The sequence below is a fragment of the Balaenoptera borealis genome (assembly GCF_965194805.1).
Source record: "Balaenoptera borealis genome assembly, chromosome: 20".
Taxonomy (NCBI): domain Eukaryota; kingdom Metazoa; phylum Chordata; class Mammalia; order Artiodactyla; family Balaenopteridae; genus Balaenoptera; species Balaenoptera borealis.
Genome location: NC_138879.1, coordinates 8,771,590 through 8,794,085, shown reverse-complemented (window position 1 = coordinate 8,794,085; position 22,496 = coordinate 8,771,590). Strand labels below are relative to the sequence as shown.

At 50.0% G+C, this 22,496-nt stretch overlaps 1 protein-coding gene across 3 annotated transcripts in view; it reads right to left on the bottom strand.

The window, feature by feature from the left end:
* Window positions 1–2,992: 2,992 nt before the first annotated feature.
* SEC14L1 (SEC14 like lipid binding 1) overlaps window positions 2,993–22,496 on the bottom strand; it is a 51,150-nt gene continuing 31,646 nt past the window's right edge. For all 3 annotated transcript variants that reach the window (XM_082371170.1, XM_082371169.1, XM_082371171.1), the window contains 14 exons: window positions 18,870–19,019; window positions 18,630–18,761; window positions 17,253–17,381; window positions 16,275–16,509; window positions 14,917–15,026; window positions 13,279–13,468; window positions 12,347–12,435; window positions 11,156–11,226; window positions 10,039–10,210; window positions 9,597–9,731; window positions 7,601–7,735; window positions 5,292–5,543; window positions 3,993–4,171; window positions 2,993–3,765 (listed from right to left, as the gene is read on the bottom strand). In XM_082371170.1, the coding sequence (XP_082227296.1) occupies window positions 3,660–3,765; window positions 3,993–4,171; window positions 5,292–5,543; window positions 7,601–7,735; window positions 9,597–9,731; window positions 10,039–10,210; window positions 11,156–11,226; window positions 12,347–12,435; window positions 13,279–13,468; window positions 14,917–15,026; window positions 16,275–16,509; window positions 17,253–17,381; window positions 18,630–18,761; window positions 18,870–19,019 (2,085 nt within the window). In that variant the 3' untranslated portion in view covers window positions 2,993–3,659. The remainder of the gene's footprint in view (window positions 3,766–3,992; window positions 4,172–5,291; window positions 5,544–7,600; window positions 7,736–9,596; window positions 9,732–10,038; window positions 10,211–11,155; window positions 11,227–12,346; window positions 12,436–13,278; window positions 13,469–14,916; window positions 15,027–16,274; window positions 16,510–17,252; window positions 17,382–18,629; window positions 18,762–18,869; window positions 19,020–22,496) is intronic.

The following is a 22,496-nucleotide window of genomic DNA, read 5'->3' as shown; positions in this document are numbered from 1 at the left end:
ACCACTGGACCGCCAGGGAATTCCCAGACACTCCATTGTTTAACATGAGTCTTGTGACTATAGCTGGTTTGTGCCTCTATTTGGGGCTGATGAGGATACCTTATCCCCTAGCTTTGTTGTAAATTATGTCCATAGTTTCTTCTTTTTTCTTTTTTAACTGTGGAGAATATATATCCTAAGCTTTGCCATTTAACCCTTTTCTAGGGTACAAGTCAGTTGTACGTAGGTTTCAGGTTCCACATCCAGTCTTTCTGTTTTCATGTGGGGACGACACTACAATCTTCCCAGAATCCCCTGCTTTCCAAAGCCCTAACTTTTCAAACAAAACTGATTCATTGGTTTGCTTCACACCAACACTTTAGCGAGAACACCCCTGCCACGACTCAGGACTGCAATGCAGCCTGTGGTTAGGCTCTGTCGACGTCTGATGAGACCTGGCGTTAAAGGGAACGACACACTTACGGATCAAAACATGTTACGGCTTAGTGGCCCGGTACAAAAACCTGACGCCCGCTGTCAGGATGCCCCGTTTCACTGTGACCCTGAGACAGTCAGAGACGGGCAGAGCGGGGGACAGGTGCTCACAGCCTCACCTGCTTTTCACGTTGCTCTGGCCACCACTGTGAGAACCTGACGCTAAACCAAAGGCTTGGTAAAGTGGGCCCAGGAGATGGCAGAGCTCGAAGGAATTCGTGGAAAAAGCCTCTCCCTTCCCTCGGGGACAGGCTGGCGGAGTCATCAGCTGCATGTCCTGCAGGTGCTGCTGAGGGAGGACTGAAGCCCGCCTCCTGTCTCCACTGGCTCACAACCCAGGCCGGACCGCGGGCATGGGGGCACGTGCAGGCATCACCCGCTCCCGCCCCGCGGCCGGGCCGCTCCCATGGCCGCTGCCACCAAGGATGGGCCCTCAAGGCTCCTGAGGGGGGAGGCCTTGCTCCTGCATCTGCGCCGCCCCTGCAGGCCCAACTGCAGGAGCCGGGGACAAAGGCGGCCCACGTTTCTGAAGGTCCACCCCGGCCACCGGATGGAAGGACCCATTTTGTTACTAAAGAAACATCGCATCGTGGCTGAGTCCTGCTTGACCGCATGGAGTTTAAGGAAAACTACAGCCTGTTCTCTTCCGGGAGCGAGGGAGCTGTAAGTACCGGGCTCCGCACGCCTGAGGAATCGGCAGCCCACAGCTGCGATCTGTGTGCAGGACAATGTACAACGGCCCCTCACAAGCTAGCCACTGTTCCCGAGCTTCTGGAACACCAGTCCTGTGGCTCCAGCATCCCCCCTTCCTTCAATCTCTAGAGTCTCCTAAGGACATCACACTCTTCAAGGGAGACTGCCGATTCACAGTAAGAAAAAGACGTTCTTTTTTTTTAAACAGTTCACATTTATTATTGATAACAATAAAAAAATCTTTTAAAGACTATCAGTATTGTATTACCAAGAGTGAGGTAATATGTTTACAAAACATTTACAGAATTTGATACGTAAATAATGAAATTAGGAAAGAAAGTGAATTAAGACACCAGTAATAGAGGGGAAACCAAAAGGATCGTTAGTGCTGAAAACAGGTGAAATGACAGCAGCATTTTAAAAAGAGTGCAGGGCACTGAAGTAGAGTCACGATAAACTGCGTGATCGAAGTCTACCTGCCTCACAGCCCCCTTCCACGGAGGATAGGGCGATGGGTACTCAGGAGTAACCCTGTAAGTATTTGTGCAGTGATGTGCTGTGAACGCTTAAGGATGCATTCAACTCTTTGGGGATAAAACAGTGCCACTTCTGAGTCAACTCAAAAAGAGCCGCTCTTCAGACTGGGGGAGGGGTGGCCACAATGCAGATAGTTCTACAAGCGCCCCTGGGCTCATGTGGACTGTCGAGTGAAGTGTTTTCTTGGCAGCTGTCAGCAAAATCGCCATCTGAGACACAGAGAAAGAGAGAGAGAAAGAGAGAGACGGGACCGTCTTCAGGTCCTGAGAATTTGGAAACAGGAAGCAGCAAGGATGCACTAACTAACCCTACTGTGCTTTCTGGAAACAAGCCTTTAGGTGCCAATGGTGAGCGTCTCTTGTGAAGGAAACGCGCAGCCGTGCTCCGGACGGGCCAGCAGCCCCGGGAGAAGCCCAGGAACGGCCTCGGCGTGCAGGCAGCAACCGAGTATCGCTGCCTGGGAGGGCTGCTCCGCTCCTCCCGAGCCCTCCCGACACCTCCCCGCGGGCACACACTCGTCCACACAGCTCTCCCGCCACGCGGCACCCACCTAACACCTCCAGGGCAGGTTTACAACAACGCAACTCAGGGTTTCCGTGCCCGTCACACGCTGACGATGGCCGCCTGGCTTTTGGCCCAGACCCTTAAAAGCACAGCCTCCGCCACGTGCCCACCACGGCACACGTCTTCATTCACCACGGAGACTGACCCAAGGCAACACCTGGACAGATTCGCAAAGAACCTGCTTTTCCCATAACAAGCTGAGAAAACGAGGGCCAATAAAAGGTAGACCAGGCTTGGTAATTGGAATCAAAAAGAAAAAGTAAAAAGCAGACCAACCTCACAATCTGACCTGCTTCTATGAAATCGAACCCTTCATTACTTGAACTAAGTTTCTGCTCGCCCCTTCCCTCACTGACACACACCCACCCCAAGACACATGCTTACAGGCACACACACGCCCACAGTTCCCTGTCACAAAGAAGCAGGGCTCCCCCAGGCCACACGCCGTCCCGACATGGCCACACAGTGAACACAGGACAGTTTCAAAACGGCAGATGGGACTCACTGTCTCTGCAATACCCTCCTAGTGACTAGAAGAACCATTTGGGCTCTGACGCTACCAAGCTGTGAGGGGCCCAGGGGAGGCCAATCTAGAATGAGTTCGGAACTAACGCGTGCAGGTAGGAAGAGCAACACACCGGGAGGAAAAGGGAGAGGACGCCGTCGGCCCAAGTTCATGGACAGAGGAAGCCTGCTCTCAAAGTACCAAAAGGTTTGAAAGGAGGAAAGAGAAAATAATGTTTAATGATGGCGGTGTTCTTCCTGGCATTGTGGGGAGTCCGCGAGAGCCCCTGACCCGCCAGACCCACTTTACAACAGTGGGTCCGTCTGGCCCCGGAGCCGGGCCGGGGTGCCCACAGGCCCCTCTGAGCCCTTCTGATGAAGCGGTGTCTGCTCAGAAGAGAGGAGCCTAGCGGGCAGCCACTGAATCCCCGGACCGCGTCGGCGACCGGCGGGGAGGAGGCGAGGGCCGGATGCAGGGCGGGGGACGGGTTGGCAGCTTCTGCTCCGCGGAGGAAGGTGGGTCACCTCTGACGGGCGGTGGGGAGTTCATCCACTAAGGGATGGTGTGGAGGTGCTTGGAAACATTTTTTGCATCAACATTTGAGACAAAGTCAACCTCTTAATTGGTATATAAACTACTTTTCTTTGCAGAGAGAGCCCTTGTGCTCTGGTTGGATTTTGTGCACACTGTATACAAAATCTATGGCTATTGAGTTAGAGTTAAAACTACCAGTCGAGATCGTTTCGCGATCAGTGCCTACGTTTACCACCTGGAGAGCTACGTGCTACCTAGAGGGCCAGAGGAGTCCGCACAACGTGGCTGCTGGGCGGGCGGGCGGGCGGGCGGCGGTCCGAGGCGGCGGGCCGTCCCCTCTGCGCACTGGGCACTACCTGGAGATCATGGAGCTGGAGTGGGACTGGCTGGACGAGGTGGTGGCGGCGCTGAGCTGGGAGAACCCGCTGTGGCTGGACTCCAGGCTGGTCATGGAGCCTCTGCAAGAAGCACGGGGCGGGGGAGGCGTGAGGACCCCACCGCGGCCGCCCACCGCCTTCCTGGCCGATCCCACCCCGCTCCCCGCAGCGCCCCCCCAGAGCCGGGACGGCCGCGCGGGGCCCAGGGGAACACAGCCCCCCACCGCCCTCCCACACTGATAACGCCGTGAACTGCCAGCGACGGGTGGCCCGGAGGCCGCCCCGGCCTGGACCCCGGCCTCACGCACCGGAAGTCCTCGGACCCGATCACTTCGGTGTAGTACATCACTTTGCACTTGTGGGACGAGACCTGCAGGGAGGCCAGCACGTCGTCCACGCGGGGCAGGCTGGTGGCGGCACAGGCCGGCATGCTGTGGAACTTCCACTGCAGGATGTAGAAGCCCGGCCACCGTGTCACGTGGGAGCCCTGCAACGAGTCAGGCGGTGCCAGCTGAGGACCTGCTTCCCGTGCCCTCCCACAACGGGTCTGACAAACGCCAGGAGACAGGGTCCACTCGGATCCAACACCGATTACTGACCATCTGGACGGGGGGAGGACCGGCTGCCCCGATTCACAATCGGGGTCCATCCCACGCTGCCTCCCGGGTGTCGGCCCTGCAGCGAGGCCTCCGCCAGGCGCTGGGGAAGCCACGGGAGGGACCCTCAGAGGCTGTCCGCCCCCAGGACTCGGCCTCGGGAGGAGGAAGCAGGCGCCCGCAGGGTGGGAGCGCCCGGGGGTCCTCTGCTCACCCTTGAGGGCCTGGGGTCAAAAAAGGCCACTTGGACCAGGCAATGCTCTCTCTGATGTGCTTCCAATGACCTTACCGGTGTATTCTGGGTTAAAAGGATGGCAATCTAAAGTAGAATGCCAGTCTGTGAAAACTACTTTCTCCCTTAATTCTGGAACTAAAGACTGTGATACAGATTAAAATGTTCATTATTTTAAAAACTGAATAAAATACTCTCTTTTACTCTGTTTCTAAGACCACCAAAACACTGACAGGCTTATCCCTGAAAACCGTAAAGACAGCAAAATTATGCATCTATTATGAAGGCCAGAAGCACCCGAGAGCTACCATTCTGAGCTCAGGCACTCAGAATAACTAGCCAAAATTTTAAATGAGCTGACGGAGCATTTAAAATAAATTAGGATGCTTAGTAATGAGACTTAATAGTTCCCTAATTACTTGTTTCTCTCACTTCTATTCGGGGTGATTTTCCTTGAAGAGAAGAACGCCGCCAGGTCAAAGGCCGTTTTAGCAGAAGCCTTCTCAATCCCAGCTTTGTACGTGCACCGAATGCCTTTTCCTTTCTTCCATGTCGCTTTTGTGAAAATACTTCCAGAAATAATTCATGACTTCAGATACAAGTAATGGATTCTGCTGAGCTCTAGGTTCTTCTGGGATTCACTCAGTTTCTTGAGTGACTCTGACCGTAACTCAGAGGACACACTGAACTGCCTGTCTACAGACGCAGGACGGGGCCGAAGCGACACTTCCTTCTCCAGACAGAAGAGCCAAGCTGTGGGGACTCCCAGGAGACCTTACCTGCACACTTTCCCCTTCTTTGCAGATCAGAGGTGACTCCACCATGCTGTAGTCACGGCCCAGCTGCCAGATTCTGTCTATCAGCTGCACGTTGTTCCCTCCTGGGGAAGTGATGCTGTGCGCCCCCAGGGAGTCCTTTTTGGGTGGCTGCGGCGACCTCTTGGAGTGATAGATGTTAAAGACGATGTCCCCTTTGCACACATCAAAATCCCAAGTGATCACCGAAGAGGCATCCACAATCTGAATGAGAATCTGGAAAAAGAGGTTGCATCAACCCACCAAAATGACCACGGGCCTCTGAGCTGACGCCGTGGCAGCAGGTCCCCCCAGCGGCTTTCCCCTAGCTAGGGGGGTACGCACGGCCGGGCCTCCTCACTCAGACTCCGCACTCCACCTTCCAGGCCTCTGCTCGCTCTTTTCATTCTTTCACCCAACTGCTCCTGCTACGCGTCAGGGCCAAGCTCTGTGCTCTGTCAGCTACACCTATGGTCCAAGCTTCCCCTCAATTCCCTGAGGGCTTTAAGACACCCAGTCCTGGCTGTAAAAAGTGTCGTAGTACAAAACAGAAATAACGCTAGACACCACAGAAGTGGTTCCGTGGGTTGCTCGGGGCTGAAGGGCACAGGGAAGGTCGCAGAAGAGCCCAGGAGGGACGGGAAGGAAGCATCCAAGCGGGGAGGGCGGGTGGACGCGAGCGCAGGCTGAGGGGCCTCTGCCCGTGGCCACTGGGCTGGGTGGGAAGAGGGCGCCACGTGGCCCGGGAGTGGGGAAAGGCCCCGGGTGTCGAGTGCCAGCCTAAAAGCTGAATTTCATGCGGTGCCCATACAGCTTCCCCACAGGGAATGATCAAAGTTATAGTTTCAAAAGATTACTGTGGGAGGGATGTGAGAATTAAAACCAGCTGTAAAAAGTTATGTATTCACTAAAAAATTCCAGCAGAAGCCAGGCCCCGCGCCCCACCCTGCCCTGGAAGCCTGCCCGCTGAGCCTTCCGAGAGGCGTGTTAGCGCTTTGCTTCTCGTCGAGCAGCCCTTTTGGTTCCACCACGGCCACTTCTCACCGCCGACAGACCCACACAGAATTTCCCTAAAGAGCGGATTCCATAAGCACAAGAGCTGTGTCTAAGCACAGCGGTGGCACCAACGACACCAAAGTGGCTCTGAGGGCAGAGCTCCCTTGGACGTCAACCCCTCTGCGGACCGGCACTCTCGCTCCTGCATTCACAGCGGGGACGAGGAATTCAGTCCTCATTTTAGGAGACCGCCGTCCTCGATTTGTGCTTTACTGAACCCCCAAAGCAGAACTGAAGTTTTCAGTTTTGATGTAGAAACACTTGCACAGATACCCTGTGACTCACAAGAACACATCACACCACTGAGTTCTCTACCCTGGATGAGAGCAACCACGACCTAAGGAAAGAACTTGGCCTCCTCGTGCCTGCCGGCCTCCAAATAAAAAACTAATACGAATAATCCTCAAGACACAGTCGACTTCCCCCTACAGAGGCTGTGAATAAGGCACACCAAACCTGTCTCTTTTGCTCGTTCAAACCACAGCCCCATGTCCACTTGCCCCACAAGGCACGGGGGGGCCGTGTGGGACACACTCCGGCCAGGAGGGTGGGGGAAGCAGTACGGCGTCAGCTCCCGGCCACCACTGTCCGCCCAGCCAGCAGCCTGCTGAGCGGCCTCTCCGTGCCAGGTGCCACCCCTCCCGCGATCCTGAGCCACAAACCTCAGCCCGAAGTCCAGGAAGGGCCAGTCAGTGCTGAGTCCCTCATGACGCCACAGCACACACGCGTGTGAAAACACAGGCACACTCTTGCTTCTGCACCACCACGTGACAGCAAGGAGAGAAAACACATGTGCTAGTTTCTCCTCACTCCATCACATTTATAAAAATGGGCAAATTCCTTAAAAGTAACAAATAACCAAATCCAGTCAAGAAAAAACAGAAGATGCGACTGGTCCTGATCACTGAATACATTAAACTGAAGAGTGACACATCTTCCCACGGGGAGACCTGCTACGCGCCCCTGTGTGTCCAGGCTCTCGGGTGAGCTGGACGGCGAGCTGCCCACTCTCCTTCCGGGCGCCCTGACCAAGGGCAGCCACTTTCCCCTCTGAGAGAGGCCTGCTCTCCTGTGTCGACATCTACCTAAACTGCAGATCAAGTGTCAACACAAACCTAAAGACCAAGACCAGAGAGAAGCATCTGATTCTCCTGAACGACACTCCACTGGGGAGACCCACAGAAGAACCTCGGTGGGAAGGGGGGGCCCGGCCCCCGTGGCTTCGTCCTGGCACCTACCTCGTGCGGGGCCCCTTTGAAAACGCTCGCAGACTGGTAGATGGTTTCGGTCCAGAGCTTGAGGTCTTCGTTCTCCAGCTCCTCCGCGGTCCTGTACAGGGACTTGGGCACCAGGCCCCCCTCCGGCACTTCACACTGGAAATGGAAACACAGTCGTGCGAGCTGAGCCAACGCAGGCCGCTCCTTTGAGAACCAAACGCTGGCAGCGCCACGTCCTGACACACGCGACTCCTCGGAGCCGCTTAGGAAATGGACAACACCTGCCATGTCGCAAAACACTCTGCACTACTTAGCAAAATAATTGTGGAAAACCACTTAAATACATGTGTCTAGCTTTAAATAAATGAGAACAAGTTGAAGCTGATTTGCCACAGAATTCACACTAGTGCGTATGAGGGCCTGGATCCAACTACTGAAGCTGGTTTATATAAGAATAGTTAAGTACGTATATTGAGCTGCAGAAGAAAACATTCTGTTAAGAAAAGAGTTTTATTCTCCGCAGCTACAGGCACTATTCTTACTATATACAATTACAGTCAAGATATATAATCTATAAAGGAAGCTTCGTGTCTAAGCCAGATCAAATGATCAGTCCATGACGCCAGCCAAAAATTAATAAAGAGCAGCAACTTCTGAATCTGCTTGAAACAGGCTAATTAGAATTTGCACATTTCATAAATTTCCTAACTGACCTGGATATAATGACGTAACACTCGAGCTCATAAAATCCAAGCACTGCCTACATTATCAGCCCTGGGAGGCGACCACACAGGAAAGAAACACAGCCGCCGACAGCGTGCAGCGCAGCGGGATGCAAACACGCCACAGCACCGAGGTCCCGTTAGACGGCGGCAGGCAGACGTGAGCACTGTCTCTTCAATGCCAGCCCGACGGCGGCACGGAAGAGCAGAGAGTGGAGAGATCTCTGCTAATTACGGGACTCTTCGCATCCTGAACACCTCATGGGGGAGTCGGGTCTGCTTCTGCTCCAGCCCAGGTGCTTTCGTCGTAGCTGGAGGGAGCGACCTCACCGGGTCGTGCTCTGATATAATCGACGTCTCTGGGTTTCTACAGATCTGACCTCGCGCTTTAATCTCACGGGCGCTGGGTGAGTGAAGGTCCTCTAACTCACTTGCTCCTTTGTCCTGCACTGTGATTCCTTGGAGCAGGACTGAAGGCCTGAGAGCTGATTCAAGTGCCGGTTAAATTCCTCGAACAATCCAGAGAGGTTCCCCCGAGCGCCCAATCATTAGCTAAATACATGAGTCAGCCAGGGAGGCCACATCTCAACATCTCAACGGCTAACCTTATTTACTATGAAGGATGATGGAAGTCCCTTCTCTGAGAAGAACCATTATTCTCTGCTGGCGCCCGTCACCTGTCACGTCGCCAAGATGCGTGGCCCATGCTTCTGTTTCCTTCACCCCCCACCCCGTCAGGCCGTTGTGCCCCCGAGGCTGTACGGTCCTCAAGGAACTAAACTTCTCTGACTCCCTCGCCCCAGTACAGGGTAAAGAAGTGGAGCCACCTGCCTGATAACCTAGCAACTCAATGTATTTAAAACCCCACATCACATACAAGAGAACTAGTTCCCTAAACTATCCCTTTTAAAATGTTATCCTGATTTATTGTCAAGGGGGAAATCTTTTTGAGAATCAATTTGATTTTTTAATGTTTTAAAAAAATGCACAGCTCCTCTAAAACGATTAAAGAATCTGATTCACACAAAGCTGAGTGAATAAAGCAAGCTGCAATTACACCGATTCTAAAACAAATTCTCATTAGTATTTAACAATGAAGAATGTGTGTTATCAAAAATTACCTAAATGGTTCTGTTTAGTTTCACCCAGTATCAGAGAGATGTCAGCCAAAACAAAACTGAAAGACAATCAAATAATCCAAACTAAAAGTTCTGAAAATCCTCTGTGCAAACCAACATCCACCTCTGCTACCCTCGTAAGCAGCCAAACGTGCAGATGCTTTCCTAGATACATACCATGCACTCTCCACTCAGGAAATCTGGAATAATCTCCTTATCGATGTAATCCAGCAGGCCTCCAGGACCCTGGTAGTCATTTCCTGCATAAATAAGGAATTTCCTTCTGGTGTTGTCATCAATGAATGGACTAACCTATAAATAATTAGAAAAAGCCATGCAGTCATATTTCCTTTGCTGTCTGTATTTCAAAGATTAAAATTACACGGTGATATTACAGGGGGGCGGATTCAAGTTTGATACGCTTTTTCTGTAAAGTCCAAGTGCGTGACATTAGGACCCTCGGGAGTTCTTTCTTTCCTTAAATAATCTGAGAAACGTTGATGTCTCCGTGCTTATTTTGCTTTATGACTTCGAGTCACAGACGCGTACACATACATGAACGCACGTGTGTGCACCTTCCAAGCGGCTACCAGTTACGCAGAAGGGCAGGGAAACGCACCAGAGTCCAGAGGACAGGAAACACCCTGGGGGCACGCAGGATCAGGAGGCGGCCCAGCGTCTCGGGGTAATTGGCCTCCACCACCTCGATGGTGCGCAGCAGGGCCTTCACGCCCGGCCTCCACAGGTGGCGCATGTTCAGCCCTTCCAGGTCCACCAGGCAGGTCCACGAACTGCAGGTGAGATGAGCTCCGTTCAGTACACGGCACACTCGGCAAACCGCGGCCCAGAGCGACTTGCTTTTCTTTTCGATGTTATATACGGTCATTTGTATCCATTTCCAAAGATACACCAGGTTTTAAAAATCACAGTGTAATGAACGCTATTTATATCTGCTTGTATCAAGACATGGGATGGGTGTAGTAGGACTAACCCCTGAAACTTCAAAGCCACCAAGAGCTAAGTAAGGGACCGTGACTCAAAGCTTCAGTCTGACGCACTCAGCAATCCAGCGAAGGAGGCCATGTGCTGCCCTTGACCTGCTGAGCCCCCTCTACTGACCCAGCGGGGTGTGTGTGTGGCATTTAAATACGTGGTGTGACTGAACGGCGATGACCTAGTCTTTGACAAACATTACTGAGTCAAGCACTGTGGCAGGAGCTGAGAATACAGCAGTGAGCAAAAGCCCTCAAAGTCCCTGCCCTCCTGGAACTTATGTGCTAGTTAACCATCTATACCCTTCTCTATGCCAACGTCTGAACCACTGCACATTTTCAAAAGAGTTTACCATAGCTAGAAGTTTGGTTTAATAGCACAGACTAATTTTTTTCTGTCCCATCTCCCCACCACCAAAAAAAAAAGGAGCAAAAACCAACCACCTGTGACTCTGGGCTCCCAAGGACCATGCAGACCTCAGACACGCCAATCCACTCAGACCGAGGGGATGGCAATGCCTGGGGGCAGAAACACCAAACTCCAGCAATGGTCCCTCACAACTGACTATATTACATGCTCTACATATTTCTCTCTAATCTGCCTCCTAGGGCATTATGGTAAACAGTAAACTATTTCAACTTGGTCCTAAAAAATCAAACCAGATTTTGGTTCTAAAAATCAACTAGAAATACTTAACTCATATTCTCAACAAGCTAGCAGGACAAACAGCACCACACAGGTACCTGATAGGCCGGCCGAAGACTTTTGTATTTTCTTCACACCGTCTTAGCCCTTCTTCATTTATGGAGAGAACCTACGTACAAAAGGGTCATAAAGATTCCATGATGAGTCTAAGAAGCTACCACGACTGCATCAAAACTATGCGACTGACAATAACACGGCGTGTTTTAGGCAGGTGTGTAAACCCAGTCATGTATTTAAATCTTGACACACTCATACACACAAAACACAGCACGGACGAAGAACATCTCTTTCAAAGAGAATGAGCGCTGTCCTGTGTGGCAAAGGGAACAGCTCCCCAGTGAGACGACAGGAGCCTCCAGGTGGGCAGGGAGGGCACAAACTGCTGACCTATCTCCAGAGCAGGCACGTCCGGAAGTGTCGGACGTAAGTGTCCGTCAAGTGGGGACACTGTGATGCCACACGTACCAGCCAAGAGAAAGGGCAGTGTGAGAACTGACTTGAAGTCCAGCTGAAGGGAACCCTTCAATCTGGAGTAACAAGCCCTTCCCGGACAGATGTAGTCCACCCGTATCTGTGTGCACACACGTGTGTACGTGTGGATGCATGCGTACGCCCACGTAAGCACACGCACAGTGGCGGGCGCTAACAGAACAGGCAACAGAATGCCAACAGTGGATATTTTGGGATAATGGATTATAGATATGCCTTTTAAAGTTTTTGCTTGTTTGTTTCTAATTTAAGGACAATATTCTTCTCTTCATAGCTGCCCACGCGGTGGAAGCGGCCCTGGAAGGGGTCAGGGAGACAGGGAAGGAGACATTTGTAGCCCTGATGAAAGACGCTAAGAGCCTGGACGTGGACGTGCCAGAGGAGAGGGTACTGTTAAGGGGTCCGATCTGAGAGGCATCTTAAAGAGAGCGCGAGGGTGGGAGGGCGGGGCCCGAGTCAGCATGGGAGAGAAAGGAGAAGGCGACTCAGAACCAGCTCCCCCGTATCCTCTCAAGTGGCTCTACTGAGTTTTTTGTTCATGCTGCCCCACCGTGAAAAACACTTTTATAATTTTTGTGCCCTCTTTTGAAGTTTTTGAAATATTTTAATAGATCTTCCTTTCTAATTATGAAAGTAAAACATGCTGTTGCAACAGGACAGCTGTCCTCTCCCGCCCCCGCGGGCAGAGGAAGAAAGCGAAGCCACAGCGGAGCCTGGTGTCCTCCGCCGGGAGCACTCACGTATCTCAGCAGGGCCTCCTCGCCGAGGGCTCTCACCAAGCCTTTGGTGTCCATCTGGCCCAGCCGGAGCACGTAGAGGGGCCGCCCGTCTGCAGGGGAAGGACAGGCGTTGTGAGTGCCATCGCTGACGTGAGGCTGGGGACACAGCTCTGAGGCCCTGACAGGGAGGCAGGCTCACCGAGGTTCCAAAGGAGCTTCAAGCGCTCTCCCGCTGAGAAGCAGCAGCTGCCTTCTGTGGTGCCCACAGGGCCCCGCAACCCTGCCCCACCCAAGCCAGCTGACGGAGCAGCCTATCAGCAGGGCCCCGGAGACGCTCTGCACGGAGCGAGGGGGGCCCAGCGGAGCTCTGTCCTCCACCCGGCTCTACCGCCCACACCGCGGCCATCACCGGGCTCAGCCGTGACCCGACTCCACCCGCCACCAAGTCAAGTCAGGAAGCACCGGGCACGCCTTTCGACGGTGCAGGCTGTCCCGCAGGGCGCCGTGGTCGGGTAATCCGACCAACCCACCACGCACACCTAATCGTTCATTTTAGGGATCACTGTTCGTGGTTTAAGTTTCGTTCACTCTCCAGGTAGAGCTGAAATTCTGATGTACAAAACCTGGCTCCACGTTTTTACAGATACTGCAGGGGTTAAGTCACTGGAAAGTACCTTCACCAGCACTGTGCTCCTGAAAAACCTCTGCCTTCAGAGTGTTTTAAATAAAGGCAAACTCCACGCAACTAAGGAACGCAGTGGAGCCAGCTGCCCGAGGGCAGCGAGAGGGGTGAGCTAGCAGCAGCCTCAGGCCCTTCCCTCCGCTCTACGGGGCGTTCCCCAGGGGGCGGTGACGAACCGGGCCTCCACTTGCTCAAGCCGGGGGAGGGCGGGACAGCGCGCCCAGGGGCCCGCCTGTCTCTACGCGGGTCCTGACGCCAAGTCCCCGGCTACCTTTGTCGTGATGGTGCCAGCCCCCCGCGTAGTAGTCCTGAAGGACCTGGGGGGGCTGCCAGGTGTCGAGGATGTAGTCCACCTGGTGCTGCTTCCGCCAGGTCAGGGACTGACACATGGTCTCTCTGGCTTTGTCTATGTTGAAGTCCCGGGCGCGCAAGAACCGGAGAATATGCTCATCTTTCGGGATCTGTTGAGAGAAAGTGATGTTTCTAAGCAATGTTAAAAGCTGCTAAGGGGAAAAACCAAGTTACCAACGGAATAAGACTCTGAAAGTCTCACTTCTTATCAACAGCGAGCTGCACTATCGCACTATGTAAAATTAGCCATTACCAGAAACACATTCCTTAATGCTTTAGAAAATCAGCATGATTAGTCTGAATAATCTTCATGCTACTCCCATTATAGTTTCAGCAAAGTAGAGTGAAGGTATAAGTAATTTCTTAAACACCAGATGCTTCAATTCACTGAGCTAACCTACGAGTTATTATGATCTGTGCGTTTTTCTGTGTATATATTACACGTGAATAAAAACCCAGAATACAAAACAGTGTTGCTGGTTTTGGTAGTGGTGCTGGTGTCCTGACACACAGGAACCTTCTCCAGGTTCCGCTCCTGGCAATCGACAAGTTTGACAGGTCGGCTTCCCTGAGTAAAACACAAGGCCAAGGCTGTGTGTGGGTCTCCCGTGGACTGGCTGCCCTTGACCCCGGCCACGCACTCACTGCCGCATGCTGCTGGCGCACAGATGAGGGGGCGTGTGGTTGGCACCCCCTAACTACCCCACTCCTGGGAAAATAAAGCACTGAGATGGCATCACCTTCTCTCAGAAAGGACCACCGTTACAAGGAAGTGGCTAGGAGTGTCGGTTCCAGAACCAAAAGGCCTGGCTTCAAACCCCAGCCCACCACTCACTAGACGTCAGGCCCTGGGCAAGTGACTGAACTTCTCCGTGTGTACCACAGGGGTGATAAAAATAGCACCACCTCATAGGGCTGCTGGGAGGATCTAATTAAGATCTTAAAACAGAGTCTAGTGCACGGTCAGCACACAACAAATGGCAGCTCTTACCACAGGGGTTGTGTTCTCGATAACTAATACAAACGGTCCTCAGATGTTGGGCGCTAGTGACCAAGACTGACAGACTTAGAGAGCAAGCCAGCAAGTGAGTAACTACCTGACACACAAATCTGCCTCTGCTCCACACTAGTCGCCATCAGTTGGAGGATCACAAAAACCTAACTCCTTATGAGGCTGCTCACCAAAAACCTCAAAATCAAAGCCCAAGCAGTTCTAACCTCTGAATAACCTGTGAACCACTTCCAAACCTTCTGAAAATTAAAATGTATGAATACTTGGAATACAGTATTGCTTTGCAACTTGACATACAATTGTTTTTCAGCAAGTCCACTCTCTGTAACATCTACAAAAGTGCAGCTAATTATACACAGTAGGGCATCATAACTTGCCACGAAGGACTCGGATGCCACACCCAGGGATACGGATTCAATGACTTTTAGACTGGAAGGGACATTCCCAGCTATGGCAATCGGGCACATTTACTCCCAGTCACTATGGACAGGACCAGGGCTCCGAGGTTTCACGACAGCGGCCCTGCACACGAGTGCGAATTCTCACTTTGCCCTTGTGGGTCTCCTGGAGCCACTGGCGAAGCCGGATCAGGCAGCTCTCCTGCAGCGGAGTCAGGTCACCCAGGTATCTCTTGATGTAGTCTGCGTCTAGTTTGTCTGGAATATAAATTTCAGGACATCATTTACAACAAAGAACACTGGAGCTCGAAGGCTTCCAAAGTCCTCCTGCTTGGTGACGTTCCTGTGTGGTCCCGGAGCCTCAGAGGTGACTGGACCACAGGGACGGGAGACTCTAACCAGCCACCCTAGAGACCCCCAATGACAGTCTTTAAGCCCAATCACTGCCGGAGCCACACAGAAACGTGCCGATTCCTTTACATCCCCCAACTGCCACCAGATCACCTCTGTTTGCAAACTATCAACTCTATTCATGACAGAATGACGGGTGTTAACAGATATTTAATGATATTTAATTCAAAGTTACATAAGGAGGACGCACATCATATAAAACTATGAAATAAAACAAACAAGTGGATCTAGACCTATTTTGTACGTTCAAGAACACGAGAAATCGTCCTCATAAGGTAACATAAACTGGAAGAATGAGATTTCAAATTAAGCATAGCAAAGAAAAATTCCCAAAGTGAAAAATAAAACATATTGCCAAACCAACTAAAATACCTGCCACCTGCCACCTGTTGAAAAGTAACCAAGGGCACAGTTGAGCCACAGAGAAGAACGTATGAAAGATAAATGCCAATAATTCAACAAAACTTATGAGGGCAGAATTTTCTTGTATTTTCTTATTTTACCATGGGCACAAGGTTGAGAAATTAAAAAGGGGCGTGTGCGCGTATGTGTGCACGCGCGCACGGGCATAACGCACAAGAAAGGCGGCAGAGCATGGTGGAGCCTGCCACTGAGCCTTAGTTAACTCACGTATAACATGAGGACGGTAAGCATTTCCTACCTAAAAGGAACGATTATGAAATGCGTGAACATTCATAAAGTGCTCAGAACGGTGCCTTGAATCTAGTAAGCCTAAAATGTGTTTGGTGATGATATAATTGTGTTAAAAAGATCAGTTCCTACCTTACAATTCCCTGAAGATACCTTCAACTAAAATGAAAAACATCTCCTGGTCTCAATAAAAGAATAACTTGATACGCCCCTTCCTGCCCATTTCTTAAAAACTCATAAAAATAAGAAAAACTTATTTTTTTCTTAGAAGGAAGTTTCTTCATTCTAAGAGAAAAATAAAATCAATGTGTTGTATAAGCCAGAGGAAAGGGGACAGTAACGAGATCAATTTCCTGCTCGTGTGACCTCTAAGTGTCCCGAGAGGCAATGGCTCGAGGTAAGCCTGGAGTCTTGCTCTCAGAGCGAAGCCTCTCTCAGACCCACCGTCAGGGGTCCCCACGGCGGGCTCGGGCGCCCCGCTCGGAGTGCTGAGGGGCTCGCTGCTCAGCCCTTCCTTTAGCGCAGGGTCGGGGACCACTACAGCCAACGGCGCTGCTGGTTTCTTGCAGGATGAGGACATCTCTGAAGCGGGTGCAAGGGAAGGTGGAGTCCAGCGGGGCACAAACGTGATGCCTTCTTCTTCTAGCTGACGAAGGTAATACTCAATGATCTCTTTTCCCTTTGAAGCAAAACCGGTTTTAAAGTTAGTATATACTGAGCTTTCAAATTATTCATCCCTCACGGGTTTTTAAAACCGTGATAAAAACTGAGTTACATAAACAGGAAAAAGAAAAGCCAAATGCCTTTGTGGGTTTGTTTTTTTTTTTTTTTCATAATCTTACTTCCTCTTCTCTAAAGGTCTAGCAAATCATATCTAAGATGGAATTTTTTTATATAACTAGTTAAAGGCACTGATTTACCACACTGGTACTCAACATGTGCTTTGTGTCTCAATCCAAATGCTTTCCAGTATCATTTAAAACAAGCCTTCAGAAAGCACTCCTAATCCCATACGGATACATTTCGCAACCCAACTGCCACAATCATGAGCAGCAGCATAAAATCGAGAAGGAAGGGAAGTCGTCCAAGGAAGAGGACCTCACCTCTCAGCGCCTGGGACCCGACAGACCCCGTGAAGTGCCTCTTCAGGGCAGCAGCGCCTTCACCAGCAGGGCCCTGCCGGCACCGGGGCTGCTGGGGGCTGCTACCTGGCCTGACTGCAGCGCTCACCTTTCCCAGAAAGTCCGGACAGGGGGCGCCAGGCCAGCGCCCGCAGACCCCTCCTCCTCCGTCCCCCAGCGACCAGCGTCACCTGCAGCCCCGCCCACCCCTTCCACCCCCGGGAGCCCTGACTAACCCATCCCCAGCCTCCCGAAGAGACTCCCGCCCACCCCCTTCCTTAAAATCCCAAGACAGACTCACTTTTTTAATGTTGCTGGTATACTGTTTCATTGCAATTTTTTCCACTGTACTTTCAAAACCAAAGAAAGATTTAATATCTAAACTTGCAGACTGTTCAAAACAGGTCCAATCTTCATTTTCAGGGTGAACCTGCAGGTAAAAGAGAAAGTATTCCCACTGATTATACTGACAAGTGAGAATATCATTTGCTCCTCCGTCAACTGGTACCCAGGAAAAACACTTATTTTACTAACGATGGTATTATCATGAAAACAGCGGATGGAAAAATTACACAGAGAGGTTCAAAATCATGAAAAGGCTCAAATAATGTTTCTAAAATTGTCTAAAAATGACTATTAAAAGGAGAGCTTCATTTTCATTCTTGGTTCAGTCATTCATTTATTCATTCATTCACCATATTTATCAAGCCATGTTCTCCATCGTGAACAAAACCAAGATCCCTGCCTTGTGAAGCTTACAGTCTAGCAGGAGGAGACTGACAACTGGCCATAAACATAACAGGCAAGAAATTATATCACTGTTGGAAGACAAGCACTATGGAAAAAAGGAGAGTTGGCGCAGGGTTAAAAGGAGCGGAGGGCAGGTTACAGAGCTGAACAGGGCGCTCAGGGCTGGCCTCATCGAGAAGGCGCGATCTGGGCGAAGCCTGGAGGAGGTAAGGACGGGAGGCAAGCGGAGGTCTGGGGGCAGAAGGAGCAGAGGTCCTTCGGGGAGTTCGCCTACACGATCACAGACAGCGAGACAGCGGGCAGGCTGTGCCCAAGGCAGGCAGGACAGCAGAGGAGAGATTAAGAGAAAACAGGGCCTCGTAAGCCACTGCCACGCCTCCGGGCTTTTCCTCTGAGTGAAATGCAGAGACACTGCAGGGGTTTGAGCCCAAAGAAAGCATGACATGATCTGACATACTTTAAATGGATCACTTTGGATTCAGTGTCGAGGATACATTGTAGGAAAGTAAGGGTGGAAGCGGAGAGACCTATTAGGTTTTTCCAATAATCTGGTCAGAGAAGTTCTTGAAACAGGGTGGTGAGCAGTGAAGACGGGGGGCAGATAAACACACTCGGCTCCAATCTTCGGGGGACACGGTAGCCTGGGTCCCTCAATACACATTTCTAAAGTGTTAGAGCGGCCAGAAAAGACGTGGCATATCAGTATTAAAGAAGAAATCAGGCCATCACTCGGCCGCCTGAAGTGCGACACCACCACACCTGCCGCGCTGCCGCTCCGCTCATCAGAAGCCAGGGGCTTTACGTGATGCAGAGCTGCCCTCTCAGACAAAGGCAGCCCTCGCGCACTGCTTCAAGCAGCGGCCCAACAACTCTCAGAAGCTCCGCGCCAGCACGCTCCGCGCCTCTGCCCGAGCGCCGGGTTACTCACGCTGTAGCAGCAGTGCTCGTTGATGATGACGCGGTTAGAAAACGTTTCATTACGGGCCTCAATGTGCAAAGTACGTTCCCGAGAGTTCAGTGAGTTTTTCTGGATAAAATAAACATAATCGACTCCTGCAATCTTTAAAACAGAAACAGAAAGAAGATGGGTTAATAACACCCAAGAGCAACAGCAGCTAGAAGCATAAATTCATCTTGGTTTTGGGGGGACTGCTTTTTAAGGTGTTACCTTCTTCAGCAGTCTAGGGGCATCTATATCCAGCTTGCAGCGCCTTTCTACAACATGAATAGCCCCATCTTCACTCCTGAATTCATTCACAGTGTCACTGTCCACAAACATTGGAATCAAAGGACACGTAGGGAACCTCCTTTCATAGGCCTATGAATAAAATTTTTAAGAAAGGAATTGAACAAAGATGCAACCTGGCAGTCTGTCATTGACAGTCTCCCTGGAATAAAATCATCTCTTAATACATGGCAACATGTTACATCACAGCTATCTTCATCTTTACACCTTAAGCTTTCATTATTTTAAAAAGAAAAAGACATTCAACGTTAATGGACTGGGAGACTCAATATAGTAAAGATGTCAATTTTCCCCACATGGATACAGAGTTTTAACATAATTCCTATCAAAATCACAGCATGATTTTCTTCTGTAGCTTACAGACAAGATTTTAAAATTTATATGGAAAGGAGAAAGAACGAAAATAGCCAAAACAATTTTGAAAAAGAAGACCACATTGGGAGGCATCCCTCTCCTCGGTATGAAAGCTTACTACACGGCTACAGGAGTCCAGGCTTTGTGCACGGGTGGAGGGAAAGACGCACAGGTCAACGGACAGAGCAGAGAGCCACAAGCTGACCCACACAAACATGTCCAACTGACTTTTTTTTTTAACAAAGCTGCAAAAGCAATTCAATGGAAGAAGGATGGCCTTTTCACACATATTACTGGAGAAATTACACACCCATAGGCAAAAAAAAAAGACCTCGACCCCTCAACATAACCCCACACCTTACATAAAAATTATATCAAAGTGGATCATGAACTTAAACATTTCTGTAACATTCTTGAAATCACAAAATTATAGAAATGGAAAACAGATGAGTGGTTGCCAGGGGTTAAAGAAGGGTGGGGGGTGGGAGGGGAGTGGGTGTGACTACAATAGGGCAACAAGACGGGGACACTTGGGAGATGTTATGTGCCTTGACTGCATCATGTCAATATCCTGGTTGTGATGATGTACAACAGTTTCCCTGGATGTTACCATTTGGGGAAGATGGGTAGAGAGCACATGGAATCGCTCCATAATATTCCTTGGGAATAACATGTTATTAATATACTATGAGTCTACCATTATCTCAAAATGAAAAAACTTAATTTAGAAAAAAGAAAGAAAAAGACTTGCTACATAATTCGTCCAAACTTTCAGAAAATGTACTTAGGCACCAGATTTAGTTTGCTCTGTAGCAATCTGTGAAGATTACTGAACTAAAGATACTGTTGGATTCACACTCAAACCTAAGCCATCCAAAGGATCACAGGTGTGCAAAAGCAGGAAACCATAGGGCATGGGATGACAAAGTGTCCGGCTGTAAGAAGAAACCTGAAAAAGGAAGCCCAGGGCTTGCCTCGCAGTTCTGCTCCCCCTATAATAAGGGACGGTACCGTGAGATGCTGTCGTGTTAGACTGACAGACGCCACTCCCCTCTTAGGCGGGAGTACAAACGGGGGCAAAGGGAATTGAGACACCCCATCTTAAATTAATGACAACCAAGCACAGATTTAAGGAAGAAACTTACGGTGTTGAAAGAGTAATGAAAGTGTGGAAATGGCACCGATTGCTCTGACTGCACTTCTAACAAGGTGCAAGTAGTTTCAGAGCACCATCATACTAAAAAAGTTGGCCTTCATGGAGAAGTTCCCTGACGTTCCCCTTCAACAGGCTCGACCATTTGAATGTAAGTATACTCATCACACGAGCGGTCACAGAAGACCCCGTAAAACACCAGAGTGACCTAGCAATTCCTCCACCCAGGATGTTCACGACCATTTCATTCCAAGTAATCCTCAGTTTTCTGGTATCTCATCTTCTCTCCATAACATTATAAAGTTACCCCAATCTCAAAAATGTATGCTGCCCGCCTGCTGTCTATATATTTATACTGTACCAAGCTAGGCAACATGGGAGGGAGGGGAAGAGGAAGCGGACAGTTCGGGAAACGGTGTCAGGGAAATACACAAGAGTGTCCTAAGAATAAGCAAGTGCTGTAAGGGCTTAAGGAGAAGAAAACACACAGCTTAGAGGAACAGAGAGACAGAGGCTTTGGAAGGCTTCCAGGGAGAGGAGGCATTTACACCGGGCCTCAAAGCATGGAAAGGGCTGTTCATAGTCAGTGATGAGGGGAGAGCACTTCCAGGAAAGAGAACCCAGGAGCGCGACTTCGAGGATACCTCGGGGTGTGAGCACAGAACCACAGCCGGCAGAGGAGGGAAACGGGGGCCTGCAGTGACGCCGTGACAAGGAACATCCCTGCTCAGCACCAGCCACGTAGCCAGGCCCCGAGAGCACGACGGGGGTTGGGGGGGAGACCAGGACCAACAGAAAGCCCCGCCCTCTTCTGCAGGGAAGGAGGGAACGCCACCATGTGACCAGATGGTCAGGAAGGGAGGCAAAACCCACACGGTGACCGATTACATTTGCTTTTTAAATGTTTTTACTTTGGGAGTTGAAAATATATTCTTCATACTTATGTACTCCCCGCCATTCAAATATATTCTGAATTCCATGACTGCTACCATGGGATGATAAATCACACGGTAATTCTCTTAATGCATATTATAATAAACAACATTTAAGAAGTTTATTCAGCTGCTGAGATCGTAACATAGATAATTTAGGCCTCCATGAGGCCCTAAAATTTGTTAATATTAAGTACTGCACACACAAACAATTCTAGAAAAAAAAATTGCTATCATTTGTTCTACACACTGACACTGTCTAAACTGACTTTTAAATTTTACTACATTAAAAAAAAAAAACTGGCTTTGTCCATTCCAGCACTATGACATATCAAGAAATTGAGAATACAAGGGCTTCAAACAAAACAATTCTTTTTAAGTTACATAAAAGGTAGAGTAAGTACTTAGCAAGAAACAACCTAGGCTCGGATCTCTCCTATTTAAGTACCTATTATGTATCATTTTCAAAATACCCACATCTTTAAATTCTTGAAATAGAGTGGTCAGCATAAGGCATTACCCACACAAGCTAGCCCTGAATTTAAAACATAGTAAAAACTTTCCATTCCCTGTAAAATTATCCCTCCACGTAGACTCATATTTGCAGAGACATTCATTTGTACCTCGGTATGCCCCAACCAAATGGCATTTGAGGTATCCAGGTTAACGAGCCACTAACACAGGAATCGGTATGTTCCTCTCCAAAGCTCTGCCGTTGTGGAAAGTGGTTCTACCCTCCTCCCTCCACATCCGTCACCCTGCCACCAGATGCAGGGTGACACTCAGCCACAGGGCAGAGACCAAGTCCTTTTTCTCTTTGATTATCCAGGAGAACAAGGACCTTACTCAATGCCTAGTAAGAAGAGAGTCACTGTTCAATAAACATTTTTTGAAATACGGAATAAAAGCTTCCTAAATAAACCAATGAATTCAGCTTTTTGCTTCTGTGCTCACTTACCCTGGCCTATCTTTCAGAGATATGTGAGGTTAATGAGTCCTGTGTACAGTTAGCATAGAAAACCCTAACTTTCTAGAGGGTTAAGGAAAAGGAAGACTGCAAGAAGTTGACAAAACTTTAGTCTCTGAAACTGCTTAGGATACCAGTACCCT